General features: G+C 38.4%; 1 protein-coding gene and 1 non-coding gene across 2 annotated transcripts; one reads left to right on the forward strand and one right to left on the reverse strand.

The window, feature by feature from the left end:
* Nucleotides 1–369: 369 nt before the first annotated feature.
* LOC116151077 (U8 small nucleolar RNA) lies at nucleotides 370–502 on the forward strand. Its single transcript, XR_004134861.1, has one exon. It is a non-coding gene; the product is annotated as a U8 small nucleolar RNA (small nucleolar RNA).
* A 5,045-nt stretch (nucleotides 503–5,547) lies between these two features.
* On the reverse strand, nucleotides 5,548–6,567 carry LOC105094651 (melanoma-associated antigen B18). The gene has a single exon (XM_010986717.3). The coding sequence runs from the start codon at nucleotides 6,565–6,567 to the stop codon at nucleotides 5,548–5,550; it is 1,020 nt and encodes a 339-aa protein (XP_010985019.1).
* Between the last annotated feature and the right edge of the window lie 13,481 nt (nucleotides 6,568–20,048).

The following is a 20,048-nucleotide window of genomic DNA, read 5'->3' on the forward strand; positions in this document are numbered from 1 at the left end:
TTTGAAAATAGGGAAATAAAATAACAATGAGACAATACCTTTCATCCCAAAGTTTGACTAAAATTTAAAAGACTGATGAAATAAAATGCTTACAAGAATGTAAAGCACTCACACACTTGAATTGGAGAGACTATAAATTGGTATGGCATTTTTTGGAAGAGAAATTCAGCAATATTTGTAAAAATTTTTCAGTTTCACACTCTGCCCACTTTACTCGTTTGCACTTTGCTATCTCTTTCCTATGAGAAAGCATGCACGTTTGTCCGAGATTTCAGGTTCAGAGATATTTATTCCAGTCCTATTCATCATAGCAACAAATGGGAAACAATTTTCACGTTCATGAGAGGAGAATGGTTAATTATCACACAAACATAAGTAGGATAATCCTTATCTGTCTTTTTTTTGGAAGGCAGATTGGAACATGATGATTGACGTTCCCAAGATACATGATTAACCCCTCTGCGTAATCAAGTTCGCAACACCCTGATTGCTCCTATCTTATTCTTCTTGATGATCTCTCCTTCAAATGGCCAAAAGGTATGAAAAGATGCTTAGCATCACTAATTATCAAAAAAAAAATTGAACTCAAAACCAAAATGAGCTATCACTGTACACCAGTGAGGCTGGTTATAATAAAAAAAAAAGATAATTAAGTGTTGGGTTAGATGTGGAGAAATCAAGCCCTTGTACACTGTTGATGGAAATGTAAAATGGTGCAGCCACTATAGAAAACAGTATGTAAGTTTCTGAAAAATTAAACATAAAACTATCATGTAACCTAGCAGTTTCATTTCTGGGTATATATTCAAAAGAATAGAAGTTAGGATCTTGAAGAGATATCTGCATTCTCATGTTCCCTGCAGCACTGTTCACAATAGCCAATTTATGGAAACAACTCAAATGTCCATCAAAGATAAATGAACAAAGAAAATGTCATACACACACACACACACACAGACACACACACAGAGTGGATTATTATTCAGCCTTAAAAGAGGAAATCCTGCTATTTGCAGCAATATGGATGGACATAAAGGATATTATGCTAAGTGAAATAAGCCAGTCACAGAAGGACAAACACTGCGTGGTTCTGCTTATATGAGGTACCTAAAATGGTCAAACTCATAGAGGCAGAGTCAACTGTGGTTACCAGTGACTGGGGGAAGGGTTTAATGGGGAGTTGTTTAATTGCTGCAAACGTTCAGATATGCAAGATGAATTAGTGCTAGAGATCAGCTGTACAGCAGAGTGCTTGCAGTTAACAGTACTGTATTAATGCACTTAAGCTTTTTGAAAGAGCGTAGATCTCACGTTAAGTGTCTTCACCACAAAAGAAAAAAACCGAAGGAACACGAGGAAACTTTTGGAGGTGTTAGATAAGTCTATTACCGTCATCGCGGTGATGGTGGATGCTTATGTCCAAACTCATCAAATTCTACATATTAAATATGTGCAGTTTTTTGTTTATCGATTATAGCTCAATAAGCCTGTTTTTTAAAAAAGAAAAAGAATTGTAGGGAGTAGTTAAAAGAGTGTGGCGGATCTACATGTGCTGTCATGGAAATATCCTGCATTCATTTTGTTAAGTGACAAGGTAAAGAGGCAGAACAATACGTAGATTGTTAGCCGTGTATGTTACATTTATGTATTTTTATAGTATATCTACATATGAAAAAGCCTCAGAGCAGCTTTAAAACGACACACATCACGTTGTTAATCGTGGTTGCCTCTGAGGAGGGGACTGAATTTTAAGAAAAGGAGGAGATTGTAATTTATCTGTATTAGAATTTTTTGCAGCAAGAATGTATGTCCTATTACCCTTGTAATTACAATATTTAAATACAGCTAACCATAAAAATAGTAGGTGTGCATTAATCAGATAAAGTAACTGATGCAACAAAGCCTACAAACCTGCAGTGGCTTAAAACAACAGAAGTTTATTTCTCATACACATAAAATCTGGGGTGGGTAGTCAGGGGCCTCCACTGTCAGATGACCCAGGGATCCAGGCTGCTCCCATTGGTGGTTCCACTTCTCAACAGGTGATCTCCGTGTGTGCTGTTGAATGGAACAGAGAGCATGGAGGTGGTATACTGGCTTTCAAATACCTTGGCCTAGAGGTGACAAACATTGTTTCTGTTCATATTTCAGTGTCACATGAGCTTTCCTAAGTACAGGTGCATTGGGAAAGTGGTCTCCCCATGAGCCCAGGAAGGAGGGCAACACAAGAGATGAGCGAGCACTTGCATTCCCTCCAACCCACTGTTACACAGTAGGTGCTCAACAAAGACCAATTAGAGCTTGTTTTCATCAGCCCTCTTCCATTTCTTGGTGGAGTTTCTAAGGAGGCCACACCGGCCTTGCAAATCTCCAACTTTTCTTTTGAATCCTGCTACATGGGAGGTGCTTTCAAATACTGGATCACATTTAATTTTCAAAAGGATGCTATAAAGTCTCAGCAGAGAGGGCCCCCCTCCTTCACTCAATAGCACCCTTCTGAACTCACCTTTGCAATAAATTCTAGAGTCTCAATAGGATGAGAATGTTCTCCTTCTACTGAAGCACGTCACAACCCTGCTTCTGAGTCCCGGCCACTCTCAGCATGACCGAACATGCAGGACACGTTTACAGGTGTCATTAGGCACAAGGCAAAACCAGGGTTTTCCTCTGGGGCGAATACTGAGATCAGAGGCAGAAGAAGGGTGGTGAATTATTTTGATCTTTGTTGTTCAAAGACAGCATGTCTGCCAAGAAACTATATTTCTTCTCGTAGAAAGACTCTGGCTTCTGAAGAATTCAGCCTCAGTAGATGTGTGCTACACAGTGATTTCCATGGTCTTTCCTCACCTTCAATGTATGAGGGAGGCTTTGGTTATTGACCATCTAGGTAAGCTCATTCGTATGTTTTCAGTGGCTGGTCTCAAATAGCACATTCCTTCAAAATCCTACTGACGCTATCTGAGTTGTTTACAAAACTCCCCATTCAACTTCAGTTATATGCCAAGAACCAGTATCTTCTGTAAGAAATAAGACTCTAATCACCAGCTCATTTAGAATACACTTTGAGGCTTGAGGCGTGGGGGTGTGGCTGTGGTAATGAGGTTTCTAAACTTCACTGTCAGTGGTTCCTCTGGGAGGGATGGGACCTTCAAGGTACGCCTACAGAGAGTTGGACCACTCTAATCAAGGGGAAGGCAGGTGACTCTGGACTGTTTGCATCACAGGAAACAGGGTGCAGCCAGAGGACACAGTGAAGAGCTGGTCAGCATATGAGGTTCCAATTTGGACAGGAGGGCACACTGAGGAAGACCCAGGGGAAACGTTCTGTAATGCAGGAAAGTGCTCTGGAGCCAGCTGTCAGGGAAACCTGGGGCTGGGGACAGCAGGGTCCTCAGCCAATGAAGCCCACAGACAGTCCCCACAATGTGCTTTATTCTCATGTTCACCTTCCTTCATCAGGACTGCTTTGTGTACTTTTATAATTGTATGTGATCCTTCTTGGAGTAGTGAGAATAATAGAGAATGAAGAGACGGAAGGTCTGCCTCAGGCTGGAGATGTGGAAAAGTGTGGACTCTTGAAAAATTTGGACCAGGGGTCTAGTCCCAGCTCTTTCACTTATCAGCCATGTGAACTTGAGAAAATCACAAGTTCTTCATCTGCAGGGTGTGTCTGATAAAGCCCTATCTTGTAGGACTGTTGGAAGATATGTAATGGATATGAAGCACTTGACAGAGGAAGGTCTAAAATTTAATGAATGGCAGTTATCTTATGAGTTTTCCTTTTTTAACCACGGATGATACCACCCTCCCCTCTGGGAAGATGTATGTCTTATTAATTCAGGAGACATCACAGAATACGCAGCTTTCTACCAAATGAGCCCATGATGCTGCTTAGCAAGTAAAACTAAATAAATTTCCCCCACTTGAGGATGTTTAACTTAATTTGTCTGTCAGGGAGTCTTCCCCAGGTGGATGCAACTCAGAGGTCCTAGAATTTGTGTCAAGGACCAAAAAGTTCCTGCCTGGGTGCCTTTCCATCCAAATCACCTGTATTTTCATCATTTCTTCACCACCAAACATGGAGCCCTCCCTTAGAGTTTGGCAGAATTACACTCAAGATAACTTAATTAAATTGCCCTCTCATTGCCTTGGGATCTGGTTCTCATTCCATCTCAAGGAAGTATCACCCTTATTTCTCAGAAATTCCTCGAAGATCCTGTGCACAAAACAATTAGACTGTGCTCTGTGTTCAGTTGCATGTGAACAAGAGCACAGGACACCTTCCATTTCTGCCCGAGGAGGAGCTTTTCCTCTGGCTTACTGATGATACTAAAGTAGCTCTTAAGAGCCAATTTGCATTCCAGGATTTTGTCCGTCAGTGCTGAGAACACCTCTGCTCACCAGTCCCACAGCCTCATCTAGCCAACCACCCAGCTTAAATCAACAGGATATCTCACTGAGAGACTTCTATTTTCTCAAAACCCCAAATTGCGGATCCCCAGAGAATCTGTACTTCATTGTTTTCAGCCGGACACTCTCCCCTTCCCACTTCTCCCAACCTCCTTCCTGCCCCCTTACCTCCTGACTGCTTCTTACTTGTCCTTTAGGTCGTAGAGGCTATTTCACCACGTTCTCTGTATAATTACTGCTCCTTGACTGTAGAATTCTGAAGGCAGGGGAGCTGTGTATCCTAGTTTCACCATCTCTAACACAATAACTTTCAGAGAGCAGATGCTCAATTAATATTTGGGGAATGAACGAGCCAGTGACCATGATTGCTAGTTTGTAAACATTTTATTTCTCCTGCATTCTTTAATAAGATAAGCAAATCCAGGTATATATCTTTTATTTTTACCAGACAGCAGATTAAAATGGATAAGGGAAAGAAAAACTGCACATTTTTTACTTTTCTCCTATTCTTTTGATCCCAATAATTTTACCGTGAAAGTTTTTCACATTTCCAAAGAAATGCCTATTACCATGCCATGTTTTGTTGTTCTAGTTCAGTAAATATGAAAGGTTTCCCAACTTGTTTTACAAGATAAAACTCATCTTATACCTATTAACTTAAATCTAATAAATATGTAACCAAAATCACAAATTTGCACCTTCTACTAAAGAAACAACATTTAAACTATAACAAAAGGAAAGAAGGACAGGAAGGGGAAGGGGGAAGGGAGGGAGGAAGAAAAGAGAAGTGAAGAAAGGAAAGGAAAAGAAAAAAAGGAAAAGATTAAACTCTAAGTTTACCATATAGAATAGGAGCACAAAGATGATTTGCACTGGGTTGCCTCCAGACCCATTCTGGGCATCCACCACTTAGAATGTTACTGCTTTTTCCACAAGGAAAACAATCCTCAGACTTCACTGTTTGAAATATAACCTAAAAAAAAAAAAAAAAAAAAAAAAGTAAAATTGCGAGTTAGCAATATACAGCTGGAACACAGGGATGATATACCCTTTCCAGTCCCACCCTGGCCCTCCACCATTAGACGACTGACACACCTTTTTTCAACCAAAAAAGTAAAGAAGAACCGGCCTTGAACTTCACTTAGCCTCGGGGAAGTTGCTGGCCATGGCCCCGGAGCGCACGCTGGCAATGGCAGCCCTGGCTGCTGCTCGTGCTCGGGCTCTCTCTTCCTCATCTCTCACAGCCTCTTCATAGCAGGATGGGAAGGCACTGGGGACCGTATCATGAACCTTGGCTAAAAATTCCAGCACTCTCATCTTGCTGGTTTCAGCATGGGCCCTCGGGCCCCACAGGAACTCATAGCGGGGAGGATCGCTGTCAGGCACCTGGCGGTACTGCAGGTACTTGAGCTGCACCAAATCTTCGGTGATGACCTTCTTGGGCTCCCCATAGATGAAGTGCTTCCTCTCAGCATATACACCCATTATATTCAGCACTTCCCAGACCGCTTCTTCTGGGGCACAGTTGCCCTTCATGAAGACCACACCCAGCACAATCATCAGGAGGCCGGTTTTGAGCATGATTTCTTCTTCATCTATCGTGCTATCGAAGGTGAGATCTAGTTTGCTGACAAGGGCATAGCAGTGCCTGGTGGGATCCACTTCCTTCAAATCAACACCAAAGGCTAGCTCCATGTGCTCAGAGGCTCTCTTGAGGATCTCCTTGAAATGACACTTGGACCTTTTGATAACAAACTTCAGCATGTCTGCCTTCGTAATTGGCTCTTTTTTTTGATACTTCTGCAGCAGAAACTGCACCAGCAAAACCACCTGCTTGTTTAAAGGATCTCTTTGTGAGCCTTCGGTGCCCTTGGAGGATTTTGAGCTTTCCTCCTTTTGGCCATTGGCACCTTCACCTGAATCGGTGCACGACACAGCTGCAGTAGCACTGGAGGTTCCCTGAGCCGCCTGAGGAATGCTAGGTGTCCCAGCAGCAGGTACATTCTGAGGTCTGTCCTCGAAGGGAGGACAGAACGAGGAGGGAGACTCTCCTGCTGCTGCAGCGGTAGCCTGAGCATCCTCCAGACCCTGGATCTCAGTACAGGCCTGGCGGCGTTTCTCGCGAGCACGGAGCTTACTCTTCTGACCTCGAGGCATGATGACTCCTGTCAGGGACAGCAGGCAGGAGTTCAAGCAATTAGTTTGCTGAAGAGGTCACCCTAGAAGACAGAGGGAGAGATGGTGCACACAGCCGCGGTAGAGAGATTCTTCTACCTTGGATCCAAGAAAATCTGCCTCCGCTGTTTCCCTTAAGGGTACTGTTTTAGGAACCCACGAGACAGAGGCGGGCGGAACTCTGTGGGCTATCTCTGTTCTGCAGGGCCTTATCACCTCAGTTCTAACCCAGGATACTAAACTTGACTCCTGACCAATCCTTTGACTCCTCCCTCTGCTGAATTGAGACTGTCCCTTCAGACCAAGGCTTCCCATCCCACAAATTCTCCCGGCGGAAGTGGGCGGGGGGCCGTTGGGCCTAACAGCCACACTTGAGCCACTCGGAGTTGCCGGTGTGGGTGGCGCATTTCAGGATAGGGCGGGAGTCTGTGGGGCCGCCTCAGTCCTGGGAGGAGTGTGTCCTTTCAGTTCTAACAAAGATTACACACCTTTACATCTGTTCGATCCTGGGACTCCTCCCTCTGCCGATAGGAGGCCACACCTCTCAGACCGAAGCCTCCGGCTCCTCAGTTGGTGTGGCGGAAGTCAGGGAGAGCACTTCCGGCCATGCCCACCTGAGCGTCCCAGTGTTATAGCAGGTGTGGGGTTCTGGGGGCTTCCTTCTCTGTTCTGGCCGTGGGGAGGTGAAGGAATCACGCAGAGCTCACTCAGCGGTCTTTCCTGACTCCTGACAGGGCCTGGGACTTCTGCTGAGCCGAGTCAGCTGGCCTCAGACCAAGGTTCTCATTTCCCTCAGAAACCCACAGTAGGACGTAAAGGGGAACTCCAGCCTAGCGGCCATGTCTGAGACCTCCCGAGACTCACAGTAGGGGGCTCTGTGTGGCTGCTTGTTTTGGAGTGGGTTCTCCTGTCAGTCCTCACTCCATGTCTTACCTTGACGCCTTGTAGGTGCTGAGCTACTTCTCTGCTGACGTGACACGGAGCTCATCAGGTAAGGCGTAAATCTGTAAATAATTTAAGGAAAATCGACGTCTGTACAATATTTTACCCACCATGAATAAGCATAACATATTGCTTTATTTGAGACTTCTTTTACCTAAGTTTATCAGTAATTTTTAAAATATTTGCTTCTGTAAAGATTATGTACCTATTTGATAGTTCACCTTTTAGGTATATTTTGGATATCACTGCTGTTTTGAATGGTGTATTTTTCCATTACATATTCTAATTAGTTATTTATTTTGTATGCTAAGAGTCCTGATTTTGCTATAGTGATCTTCTATACCAGCTTTCTGGAGTTCCTTATATATTTGAGTTTTGGGCAGCTGATTTCTTTGGAGATTTTAATTAGAGAATTACATTATCTTTCTTTTCATTATTTATAACTTTTATTTTGGTATTCCTGTGTACAACTGTATACTGGCTATCCAATCCAGTCTAGGTTTGAACAGTAGAATAGGTACCATACCTCCATGTCCTCTTCGAACTTTACTGGGAATGTTTCTAACATTTCACACTTAGATATGTTTGCTTTTGACTTTATATGGAAATTCTAATATAAGCTTTTCTAAAAGTTATTACCATGGACTGGTGTTGAGTTTTTAATCTGAGGTTTTTTATTTAGTCTTGCACATGATCAAATGCTTTCTCTTCTTTATCTGTTAACATAGTGAGTTCCAATACTATTTGTTGACAAAACCACTCTAGAGGTGATACTCCAATTCTATTACGGGATACATAAGGTCTGTAGTTTCCTTTGTGGTGATGTTGGCAGTCACTGAGGATCCTCACTGCCATCTGTTAATCCATTAGGGGCTGCTGAGTTGTAATTCTCTAATTCTGTCATTCTTTTTCAGATTATTAGCTGAAATATATTTATAGGTAGAACCTTCTATTATCCTCTGTTTTGTTTTCTTGAGGTAAGCTTTGCAGTGGCCCCATTTTACTGCCTAGAGAGATAGATAAAGAAAACTTAATCTCTCTTTGTCTAATCACTATCAGAAAACTCTTTAGCCCAAAATTGTTTTATATTTTTTGTAATTTTAAATAACAACAAAATCTTGTTTGAGAACTAAACCAGTTAATAACTGGTGGAATAATTCATCTGTTATTAATGATTATCAGTGAACAGCATTAGAATAATCAATGTTTAGGCTCTAGCGTTGGTCACATGACATGTTATTTGTGACTACAGATAGTTGTAATTTTAGAAGATATAGAAAATTTAACTATGATTTTTTCAAAGCTAGCTTTCTTTGAAGGGGGTACCATTTCTGTGTTCTTTCTATATAACTAACCAGTCATTATGCTAGTTGAGTTTAATTTTTTTTTAGTTTATAAGTTCTAACGTGGATATGACCAGTAGTATAAGTGTTATTACTATCTTAGCTTATACGAATGTAGATGTAAAACACAAACTGTGGCACTCTTTCCTCTGGGTTCACAAACATTCAATATAGAGCTGTCCTAGTGGACTTCATATCAGGACTCTGTGAATGTAGTCAAGGCAAAAATATCTGATTTATTTGAATAAATATGCTAATATGTTGTCTCAATTTATTAAAATAATTTTTCCAACCTCTCATTTCACTTGTTAGTAATTAAATATTTAGATTTTTGAATGAATATTTCTTGAATAGGTAACATTTTGGGATCTGTTTCTAAATTAATAAGCTTGGAAATATAGACTGTTATAGAGCAAAGACAATCAAACTGTGGGTAAGGAGTCTTAAGTCATAAACCAGCTGTTAGAACTATTTTAGAATCTTTATCAATTATAGCCTCCCTCTCCCTCTGTCCTTCTGCCCCTCCTGCTTCTCCCGGAATGGTATAATAATGCCTTCTCAGGCAGAAGTCGTCTTGAGTGATTTGACCCCAGACAGTAACTTGAGCCTTTCAGTGGCTGAAGACTTTGTTCACCTTTACTTTCTGTTACAGTCCAACTTGGACAAATTGTCCACACTTACGCCTGCTACTTCCAGTACCATTGCAAACATTTCAGTGGTCACACTGCCAATGAAGGAGAATTTCTGAAGGCTTCCTCATCCCCTTGCTTCATTCTCTCAGACATCAGCTCCAGCCAAGATAATGTTGTTAAGGAGAAACAGGACATATTAGAGGAATGGATGCCCTGTCTTCAGTGAGCCTAATACCTGTGATACTATGCTAAGACTGACAGCCAGGAGTCCCTTTGTCAGATTAAGAGAATTATAGTTTGGAACACTTAACTTCGCCACTTGCCAGGCAACCAAGATAACTGAGTAGAGAGTTTATTTCAGTAATAGAATGTATTAATACCTCCTAGTAAATAGAAGATAAGGAAGTGTCAAAGGGTACATGTTACTGAGTCAGGACCGGGACTAAGGTGAGGTGAGTGATAAAATAAATAAATTTTCTTTATTTTAAATAATCAAGTAAATAAATAAAAACATCAAAGTTTTAAATAAAGACAGGATCTGACCCTGCACTTGTACAACCTTGAGAGTAAGTGCCTCACTTGTCTAACCCTATTTTTAGCCAGTGGATTGTGTTTTTATTTAAAAGTGATATTTTCTTATCATGGATTTTGGCATTTATTTTGATTTTTTAAAATATTGAATTGAGATGTAATTTATCATGATAACTGAGATTTTTTGGTCCCCTCCTTACCTTAAATTTTGAGCTCAAGGTGAATAGCTCACTTGTCTCACTCCAGCCCCAGTCCTGGATAGTCTTTAGTGTTTAATACTGATTCTGGCCTCACACTTTTAAGAGCATCATTACTTAATTATACCTTGCCTTGTTTTAAATTTTAGGCATCATTACACTGTGTGCCTTTGTGATCTTGAGCAATAAAATTACCCTATATGAGACTCTATTTAAAAAAAAAATTCTAAGGATATTCTTTTTACTGAGTTTGGTGAGATGATTAAATAAAAGTGTATATGAGAAAATATTCTGTAAACTTTACAAGTTACTAGTAGTTTAGAAATATTTATTGGGTTGAAACTTTGAGAAAGTCCTAAAAATCAGTCTTGATGCATCCTTTGAGAAACCCAGTGGGTTGATTTTCCATTGCTGCATAGTAAGTTATTACAAACTCAGTTGCTTAAAAAAACTAACACCCATTTATTATCTCCCAATTTTGTTGGGCAGTAGTCTAGGTATAGTTCATTTGTGTTTTCTGCTCAGGTCTCCACTTTCAAGATGTCTTTTTGGCTGGGCTGCATTCTTATTAGGAGGCTCTGGGCAAGGATCCACTTCAAGGATTCAGGTTCTTGGCAGAATCAGGTTCCTTGTGATTGTAGTACTGAGGTTTCTGTTTTCTTACTGGCTGTCAGACAGGGGCCATTTTTAGCTTCTAGAACTTGATTGTGTTCCTTGCCACATGGCCCTCTCTATTTTCAAAGCCAGCACGGAAGAATCTGCCTCATGTAGAATTGCAGGCACTTTGAATCCTTTTCACCAGGGAGAAGGAGTCTTGCCCCTTTTAAGGGCTCACTTGATTATGTCAGATCCATCACAGAAAATCTCCTTTTCTTAAAGTCAGCTGTGCCTTGTAACATAACCTAATCATGGAGTGATGTCCTATCACATTCACAGGTCCCTCCTGCACTCAATGCAAGGGGATTAAACAGGATTGTGAGCCATTGGGGGTAATCTTAAAATTCTGCCTATCCTACATAGAAAAAAAAGAAGATTGCAGCATTTCTGACCATAAAAGTAACTGCAACTCCCAATTTGCATATACTGTACTAAATTTAGAATGAAACGTCTTTAAGTCTCTGATGCTATGGCTTGTGGGTTTTTTCACTGTTGTTTGTTTTTACCTTTTTTGAAACAGTTGTGCCTGATGGCTGCTAGCAATACCAAATACTCGGGTATTTGGAGCATTCAAAATCTGATCAGTTAAGAGGTTTTTTTTGTTTGTTTGTTTGTTTGTTTTTATCTTCACTCTTAGGGGAATGTTAGAACTAACTCCCTCAGTGTATGTATGTGCACTCCTGGGGCAGGTAAGAAAGGGAAGACAGGTTATCAACTACTACAAGACGACTGAGAAGTATCCTAAGAAAGAAGTGGTTGTGAATGGAAAAATTTAATTAGCCTAGTTTCCCAAACTTTTTAAATCTAAGGTGTGTCTTGAATTATGGAATGGGGCACACAGGTTTCCCCACCCTATTCTCTAAAACTTGATCTGTTATTGAGCCACAAGGATATGAGGGGAAAGAGTAAGGAGGAAGGGCAAATATTTTAAAATAAAATAGTAATAATTGTTTATTTATTGAGGACCCACTGTGTTCAAGGAAGTGTGCTGTGCCCATTATTGTACTTCACCTGGGTTATAGGTTTTGTTTATTGGATTATATAGGCAAAGGAACTGAGGCTCATAAGATTAAGAAGCTTTCATTCATCCATTTATTCTTTAGTTACTAAAACAGGAACTTGATCAAAGTCATGAAGATACCAAAGGCTTAGATTAAACAAGAGATAGGGAAGAGGGGTGTTAGAGTTTTTTTTTTGTTGTTTTTTGTTTTTTTTTTTTTTTGGTCAGATGTGGCAAAGACCCCTTGACAGTAGATAAGCAGCTTTATTTAGTTTTACGTATTGCATTCAACCCTGTTCAGTACTTTCTGTTTTAGCCTGTTCTTTTCTTTGTTTTTTCTTGATAAGCAAAATGATGGTTTAAAAAATTAGTCCCCATTATAAACTAGTATTAAAGTCATTATAAAGAAAAAATTAACATGATATTTACTGTAAGGACATTATTCATGATAGAATCATCTTAAGTATTCAGTTGAAAAGACCCATAGGAATTATGCTCTTAGCTTAGCTCTTTTATTTAAGAGAAACTATGTTGTTTTTATCTGGTGGACAATTAATTGTCTTTGTCATTCAAGTCAAAAGTTGAATCTCAAAGTTGGATTTATGCATTCTTATAGCAAATGAACATGTTCTGATTTTATGCACTTTGTATACCAATTTGACTTCATATATTTCATTCCGACTCTAATATTTTTTCTAAATACAGAACATTATATGCCTTAATTCAGAATTCAGCAGTTATTTATTGGTAAATAATGTGGCTACGCACTGTGTTGGGAGCTGAGGATAAAATGGTGAGCAAAATGTGGGCCGACCGCTGCCTTCGTAGAGCTTATTATCTAGTGGAAGAGACAGATGTAAATCCAATAGACACATATATACATTTATTGCACATTGTTAAACGTTATGAAGGAGAAGGACAGGGAGATAAAATAGTGAGATACTATCTGATTCAGTAAGTTTGGGAAGGCTGCCTTAACCTAGAAAAAGGGGTATATGTAAGTTAGAGTAACAAGGATGGGTTGAGGTTTGAAGACTGTTCCTTAAGGGAACCGCCTATGCAAAGGTCTGATTGAAGAATAAAGTTGGTACACTCAGTGGACTGGAAGATGACCACTTTGGCTTGAGTGTAAAAGTCAATGGGGAGGGGGTAGTGAAGTTTGGGTTTCTTCTTAGATGCAAAATAAAACCACTTAAAGTTTTAGAGCGGGTGAATGACCTGCTCAGATAAACAATTTGTAAAGATCACTGTGGCTGAAATGTAGAAAACAGATTAAGGGAAGCAAAGAAAACAAGGAAAAAACACGTAGGAAAAAGAATTTCGGATACTTATACAGTATTCCAGTATTGTGACATTAGAGATGGAGAAATTTGGATGGATTAGAAAGCCATGTACGGGTAGAATTTGCAGGACTCGTGTGCTAGTTTGCACATGGATGGTGTAGGAGATCATAATGTCAAAAATGCCTGCTTATATCCATGGCCTGTGTGCCTGCTTTCATAGTTGCATCACCTACTGAGATTGGGGATTCTTCAAGTGTACAATTTACCAAGAGCGGGAAGGATAAGAATGGATGTAATTTGGTGGTAGGTGGTGAGTTCAATTTAAAGAGGGCTGTGTTTGAAGCACTTTTGATGAATATTCAAGTGGAGATGTCAGGAAAGTAGAAATACATATGAAGCTGAATATTAGAGGAGAGGTCTGGGCTTGAGGTTCACATCTGAAGTCACGAGCAGGTATTTGAAAATGGAAGCAATGAACATAAATGAGATTGGCAAGGAAGAGAGTACAGAGTGAGATAAAAAATGTGAAGGCAATCCAACACTTATAGAATGGGTAGAAAAGCATACTCATTGTATAATATTTAGAATATATAGAAAATAATTTAGTCACCAATAATTCTATTGTGCATATATATAGAAATTATTATTTTGGTGCCAGAGTTTATAATTCCAATAAATATCCAATAAACATTTTTACTCTTAATTAGCAGAGATGATAAGTTCTTACTCAGTGTTGGTGAATAAATTAATCCACTCATAATATTGTTAAACTACAAGTATAATAAAGTAATGAATAAATTTATTCTATAAAGAGTTAAACCTATATACTCAGTAACTCTCATTATGGTGTCTAGAGAATTTGGTGAAGTTCAGTTCTGTACTATATTTGCTTCAGAAAAACTCATTTCACCACTTGCAAAACAGCACAAAGCGTATGTTCTGTTGATGGTGGCATCAAGTTGCTATGTGAAGGACAACACATTAAATGTACATTATGATGGCAAAGTAGAACAACTCATTATCGGCTTTTCTAGACTGAGAAATTTGTGTTCCTATTAAAACGAATATTAACTGTTTTTTTTCTAATTTGATTTCAATTTGAAAAGCTTTTAAAAATGTCAATGTCTACAAGCATAATGCATTTTTAATGCACCTAAAATCTATTTAAAAGAAAAGAAAATGTGTGCATTGTACTTATATGCAAATGTGAAACTGATGGCAAAGCATATTGTGATTAATGTGTAATATTTGGTGTTTACATTAGAGAGAAATTACATTATAATTTCAGTGGTACGTAGTTTATGGGGCCTGTTGCAATCATATTATGTATAATGTAAGATACCAGCTGAGCCTTAGGATGAGTATGATATTTAAAAATTTATTTTCTCAGAATGAAGCAACAAGCTTTGAAGTAATTAACTTCTTTATGGCTTTGAGTCATGCTTTTCCAAAACTTAAGAAACTCTCCAGAATTATTAAATATCAGGTTCCATTACATCTACATTTAATGTTTTGATGACTGTTGAGCCATATGTACATTTATTATCATTTTAAGGAAGTTATTTATAACATTGGGCTTCTAAATAAAAGTATTTACTATTAAACTTTAGTTTTAATATAGATCTTTAGATATGAATTTTATCTTAGCAACTCAGTTTTTATGATTTGATATTTTTAAAGGTGTTGAAGAATTTAGCTAAACAGTAAGAAATCTGTGAGATATTCATGGCAGTGAGGTATAGGATATATAGATAATAAAATATATATAGAGAAGTATATAATACAGAGATAATATTTTAAAATCTCAAAATGATTTTAACCAACTGTTTCCTTTTATACTTCTACGATGCCAAACCATTTACTATTGGAATGAAACTAGTTTTTGTTTCCTTTTCCTGATTCTTGGACTGATGCCTGGATAAATAACTCAAAGACAGACACCAAGAAAGAAAGGTCATGTAGCAGTGACCAAGCTGAATTAGACCCATCAACTTCAAACAAAAACATGGAGAAATTAAAGAGAGGAAAACCAAGTAAAAGAAAACAACATACATATTTTATGAAACACTTGCAACCCTGGTGCAAGCATATCAATCATAACAGCAGTCTGTTCCTTGACAAGGTCTATTTTGGACCATTTGCACCATTGTGTAGCAATAAACACACAATCAAGCATATCCATAATGGTGGTGCTACAACAGAAATTTAGGAAAAAAAATTTCCACATGAAATTTTTTCTTTGCTTTTGTAAAGAGGAAATGCTTTTTTCCTTAGTTGAAGACTCTGTACAAGAGATACATTACTGAAATAGAAAAAGGCAGGTTTTTTTGTAAGGAGAAGATTTGATATGGCTGAAAACTGCCCCTAAATAGAGGAAAAATGACTTACATTACTTCAGTGTTTTCAGGCACATCGTTTGATCATCTCAATGCTGAGGAGTGTGGGTATATATTACTCTTTTCCCCATCTCACGAATGAGGGAAGAAACTGAGGCACAGCTAAGCTAAGTGAATTGCTTGAAAGGTGTCGAACATACATTTCACAGAGCATAGTGGTAAAAATTTGAATATTTTACCATTCTTTCTTTCTATTCCCAGGAACCAAGTTGCTCTAAATTAGAAAGGTAGCTTCTCTGGGAGAATTTTCTCCCTGGTGACACTTCACTTAAAATGCTATAAAAAAAGGAAGTAGTAAAAAAGAGGTATTGAAATATAGTGAACAGTAATAGTAGTAAAACTTCTAGAATTAGTCAAGTCAGCAGGGAAGAATATAGTAACCAATGGAGACACTATGAGATAAAGGTGATGAGGTGAATGTGTCAGAAAGTTCCTAGATGGGTCTTCTTCCCTCTGCTTATTGAGCTGTTACCACGACCACTCCTTGTGCACACCTGGTTAGGGGTCTCGATGCTCACACGTGCCTGCTACTTTATAATAGACATTAAAAAATATTTGGTGAATGTCAGGATGAACATATTGTTGATGGTATAAGAGAACTAAAATTTATATGTATTTTAACATATAAAACAACATATTGTTGATGGTATAAGGTAATTGAAATTTATATGCATTTTAGTGTAAATGCTTGCTAATTTGCATAATTTTTTTACATTTTTTATTGATTTATAATCATTTTACAATGTGTCAAATTCCAGTGTTCAGCACAATTTTTCAGTCATTCATGGACATATACACACTCATTGTCACATTTTTTTCTCTGTGAGTTATCATAACATTTTGTGTATATTTCCCTGTGCTATACAGTGTAATCTTGTTTATCTATTCTACAATTTTGAAATCCCAGGCTATCCCTTCCCACCCTCCACCCCCCGGTAACCACAGGTCTGTATTCTCTGTCTGTGAGTCTATTTCTGTCCTGTATTTACGCTTTGTTTTTGTTTGTTTGTTTTTGTTTTTGTTATTTAGATTCCACATATGAGCGATCTCATATGGTATTTTTCTTTCTCTTTCTGGCTTACTTCACTTAGAATGACATTCTCCAGGAGCATCCATGTTGCTACAAATGGCATTATGTTGTCGGTTTTTATGGCTGAGTAGTATTCCATTGTATAAATATACCACCTCTTCTTTATCCAGTCACCTGTTGATGGACATTTAGGCTGTTTCCATGTTTTGGCTATTGTAAATAGTGCTGCTATGAACATTGGGGTGCAGGTGTCATCCTGAAGTAGATTTCCTTCTGGATACAAGCCCAGGAGTGGGATTCCTGGGTCATATGGTAAGTCTATTCCTAGTCTTTTGAGGAATCTCCACACTGTTTTCCATAGTGGCTGCACCAAACTGCATTCCCACCAGCAGTGTAGGAGGGTTCCCCTTTCTCCACAGCCTCTCCAGCATTTGTCATTTGTGGATTTTTGAATGACGGCCATTCTGACTGGTGTGAGGTGATACCTCATTGTAGTTTTGATTTGCATTTCTCTGATAATTAGTGATATTGAGCATTTTTTCATGTGCCTTTTGATCATTTGTATGTCTTCCTTGGAGAATTGCTTGTTTAGGTCTTCTGCCCATTTTTGGATTGGGTTGTTTATTTTTTTCTTATTGAGTCGTATGAGCTGCTTATATATTCCGGAGATCAAGCCTTTGTCGGTTTCATTTGCAAAAATTTTCTCCCATTCCGTAGGTTGTCTTCTTGTTTTACTTCTGGTTTCCTTTGCTGTGCAGAAGCTTGTAAGTTTCATTAGGTCCCATTTGTTTATTCTTGCTTTTATTTCTTCTAGGAGAAAATTTTTGAGATGTATGTCAGATAATGTTTTGCCTATGTTTTCCTCTAGGAGGTTTATTGTATCTTGTCTTATGTTTAAGTCTTTAATCCATTTTGAGTTGATTTTTGTATATGGTGTAAGGGAGTGTTCTAGCTTCATTGTTTTACATGCTGCTGTCCAGTTTTCCCAACACCATTTGCTGAAGAGACTGTCTTTATTCCAATGTATATTCTTGCCTCCTTTGTCAAAGATGAGTTGACCAAAAGTTTGTGGGTTCATTTCTGGGCTCTCTATTCTGTTCCATTGGTCTATATGTCTGTTTTGGTACCAATACCATGCTGTCTTGCTGACTGTAGCTCTATAGTATTGTCTGAAGTCTGGGAGAGTTATTCCTCCAGCCTCTTTCTTTCTCTTCAGTAATGCTTTGGCAATTCTAGGTCTTTGATGGTTCCATATGAATTTTATTATGATTTTTTCTAGTTCTGTGAAATATGTCCTGGGTAATTGGATAGGGATTGCATTAAATCTGTAGATTGCCTTGGGCAGTGTGACCATTTTAACAATATTGATTCTTCCAATCCAAGAGCATGGAATATCTTTCCATTTTTTAAAGTCTTCTTTAATTTCCTTCATCAATGGTTTATAGATTTCTGTGTATAATTCTTTCACCTCCTTGGTTAGATTTATTCCCAGATATTTTATTACTTTGGGTGCTATTTTAAAGGGGATTGTTTCTTTACTTTCTTCTTCTGTTGATTTATCGTTAGTGTAAAGAAATGCAACTGATTTTTGAACGTTAATTTTGTAACCTGCTACCTTGCTGAATTCTTCAATCAGCTCTAGTAGCTTTTGTGTGGACCTTTTAGGGTTTTCTATATATAGTAGCATGTCATCAGCATATAATGACACTTTTACCTCTTCTTTTCCAATTTGGATCCCTTTTATTTCTTTCTCTTGCCTGACTGCTGTGGCTAGGACTTCCAGGACTATGTTGAATAGGAGTGGTGATAGTGGGCATCCTTGTCTTGTCCCAGATTTTAGTGGGAAGCTTTTGAGTTTTTCACCGTTGAGTACTATGCTGGCTGTAGGTTTGTCATATATAGCTTTTATTATGTTGAGATATGTTCCCTCTATACCCACTTTGGCGAGAGTTTTTATCATAAATGGGTGCTGAATTTTATCAAATGCTTTTTCTGCATCGATTGAGATGATCATGTGGTTTTTGTCCTTTCTCTTGTTGATGTGATGTATTACACTGATTGATTTGCGTATGTTGAACCAGCCTTGTGTCCCTGGGATGAACCCCACTTGGTCATGATGTATAATCTTTTTTATGTGTTGTTGGATTCTATTTGCTAAAATTTTGGTGAGGATTTTGGCGTCTATGTTCATCAGTGATATTGGCCTATAATTCTCTTTTTTTGTAGTGTCTTTGCCTGGTTTTGGTATCAGGGTGATGGTGGCTTCATAGAATGAGTTTGGGAGTATTCCCTCCTCTTCAATCGTCTGGAAGAGTTTGAGAAGGACTGGTATGAGTTCTTCTTTGTATGTTTGGTAGAATTCCCCGGTGAAGCCGTCCGGTCCTGGACTTTTATTTGTAGGGAGGTTTTTAATTGCTATTTCTATTTCCTTTCTAGTGATCGGATTGTTCAAGTGTTCAGATCCTTCTTGATTCAGTTTTGGTGGACAGTATGTTTCCAGAAACTTGTCCATCTCCTCTAGGTTATCCAGTTTGGTTCCATATAGTTTTTCATAATATTCTCGTATGATATTCTGTATTTCTATTTTGTTTGTTGTAATTTCTCCATTTTCCTTTCTTATTTTGCTAATTTGTGCTCTCTCTTTTTTCTTCTTTGTGAGTTTGGCCAGAGGTTTGTCGATTTTATTTACTTTTTCAAAAAACCAGCTTTTGGTTTGGTTGATTTTTTCAGTTGGTCTTGTTAATCTCTATTGTATTTAATTCCTCTCTGATCTTTATTATTTCCTTCCTTCTGCTGCTTTTTGGGGCTTTTTGTTCTTCTTTTTCTAATTCATTCAGGTGGTGGGTTAAATTGTTTATTTGAGATTGTTCTTCTTTTCTGAGGAAGGCCTGTATCGCTATAAACTTCCCTCTTAGCACTGCCTTTGCTGTGTCCCATAGGTTTTGAGTGGTTGTTCTTTCATTATCATTTGTCTCAAGGTATTTTTTAATTTCAGCTTTGATTTCCTGATTGATCCATTGTTTTTTCAATAACATATTGTTTAATCTCCATGCTTTCCTTTTTTTCTCCTTTGTTTCTCTGTTGTTGATTTCCAGTTTCATGGCATTGTGGTCAGTAAAGATGCTTGAGATAATTTCTATCTTCTTAAAATTGTTGAGGTTTCTTTTGTGCCCAAGTACATGATCGATCCTGGAAAATGTTCCATGTGCACTTGAAAAGAATGTATATCCTATTTTTGGGGGGTGTAATGTTCTGAAAATATCCACCAAATCTAGTTTTTCTATTGTAGTATTTAATTTCTCTGTTGCCTTGTTTATTTTCTGTCTGGAAGATCTGTCTAGTGATGTTAATGCAGTGTTAAAATCTCCAACTATGATTGTATTCCCATCAATATCCCCCTTTATCTCTGTTAGTAATTCTTGTATGTACTTAGGTGCTCCTATATTGGGTGC

Source organism: Camelus dromedarius, chromosome X (assembly GCF_036321535.1).
Source record: "Camelus dromedarius isolate mCamDro1 chromosome X, mCamDro1.pat, whole genome shotgun sequence".
NCBI classification, from domain to species: Eukaryota; Metazoa; Chordata; class Mammalia; order Artiodactyla; family Camelidae; genus Camelus; species Camelus dromedarius.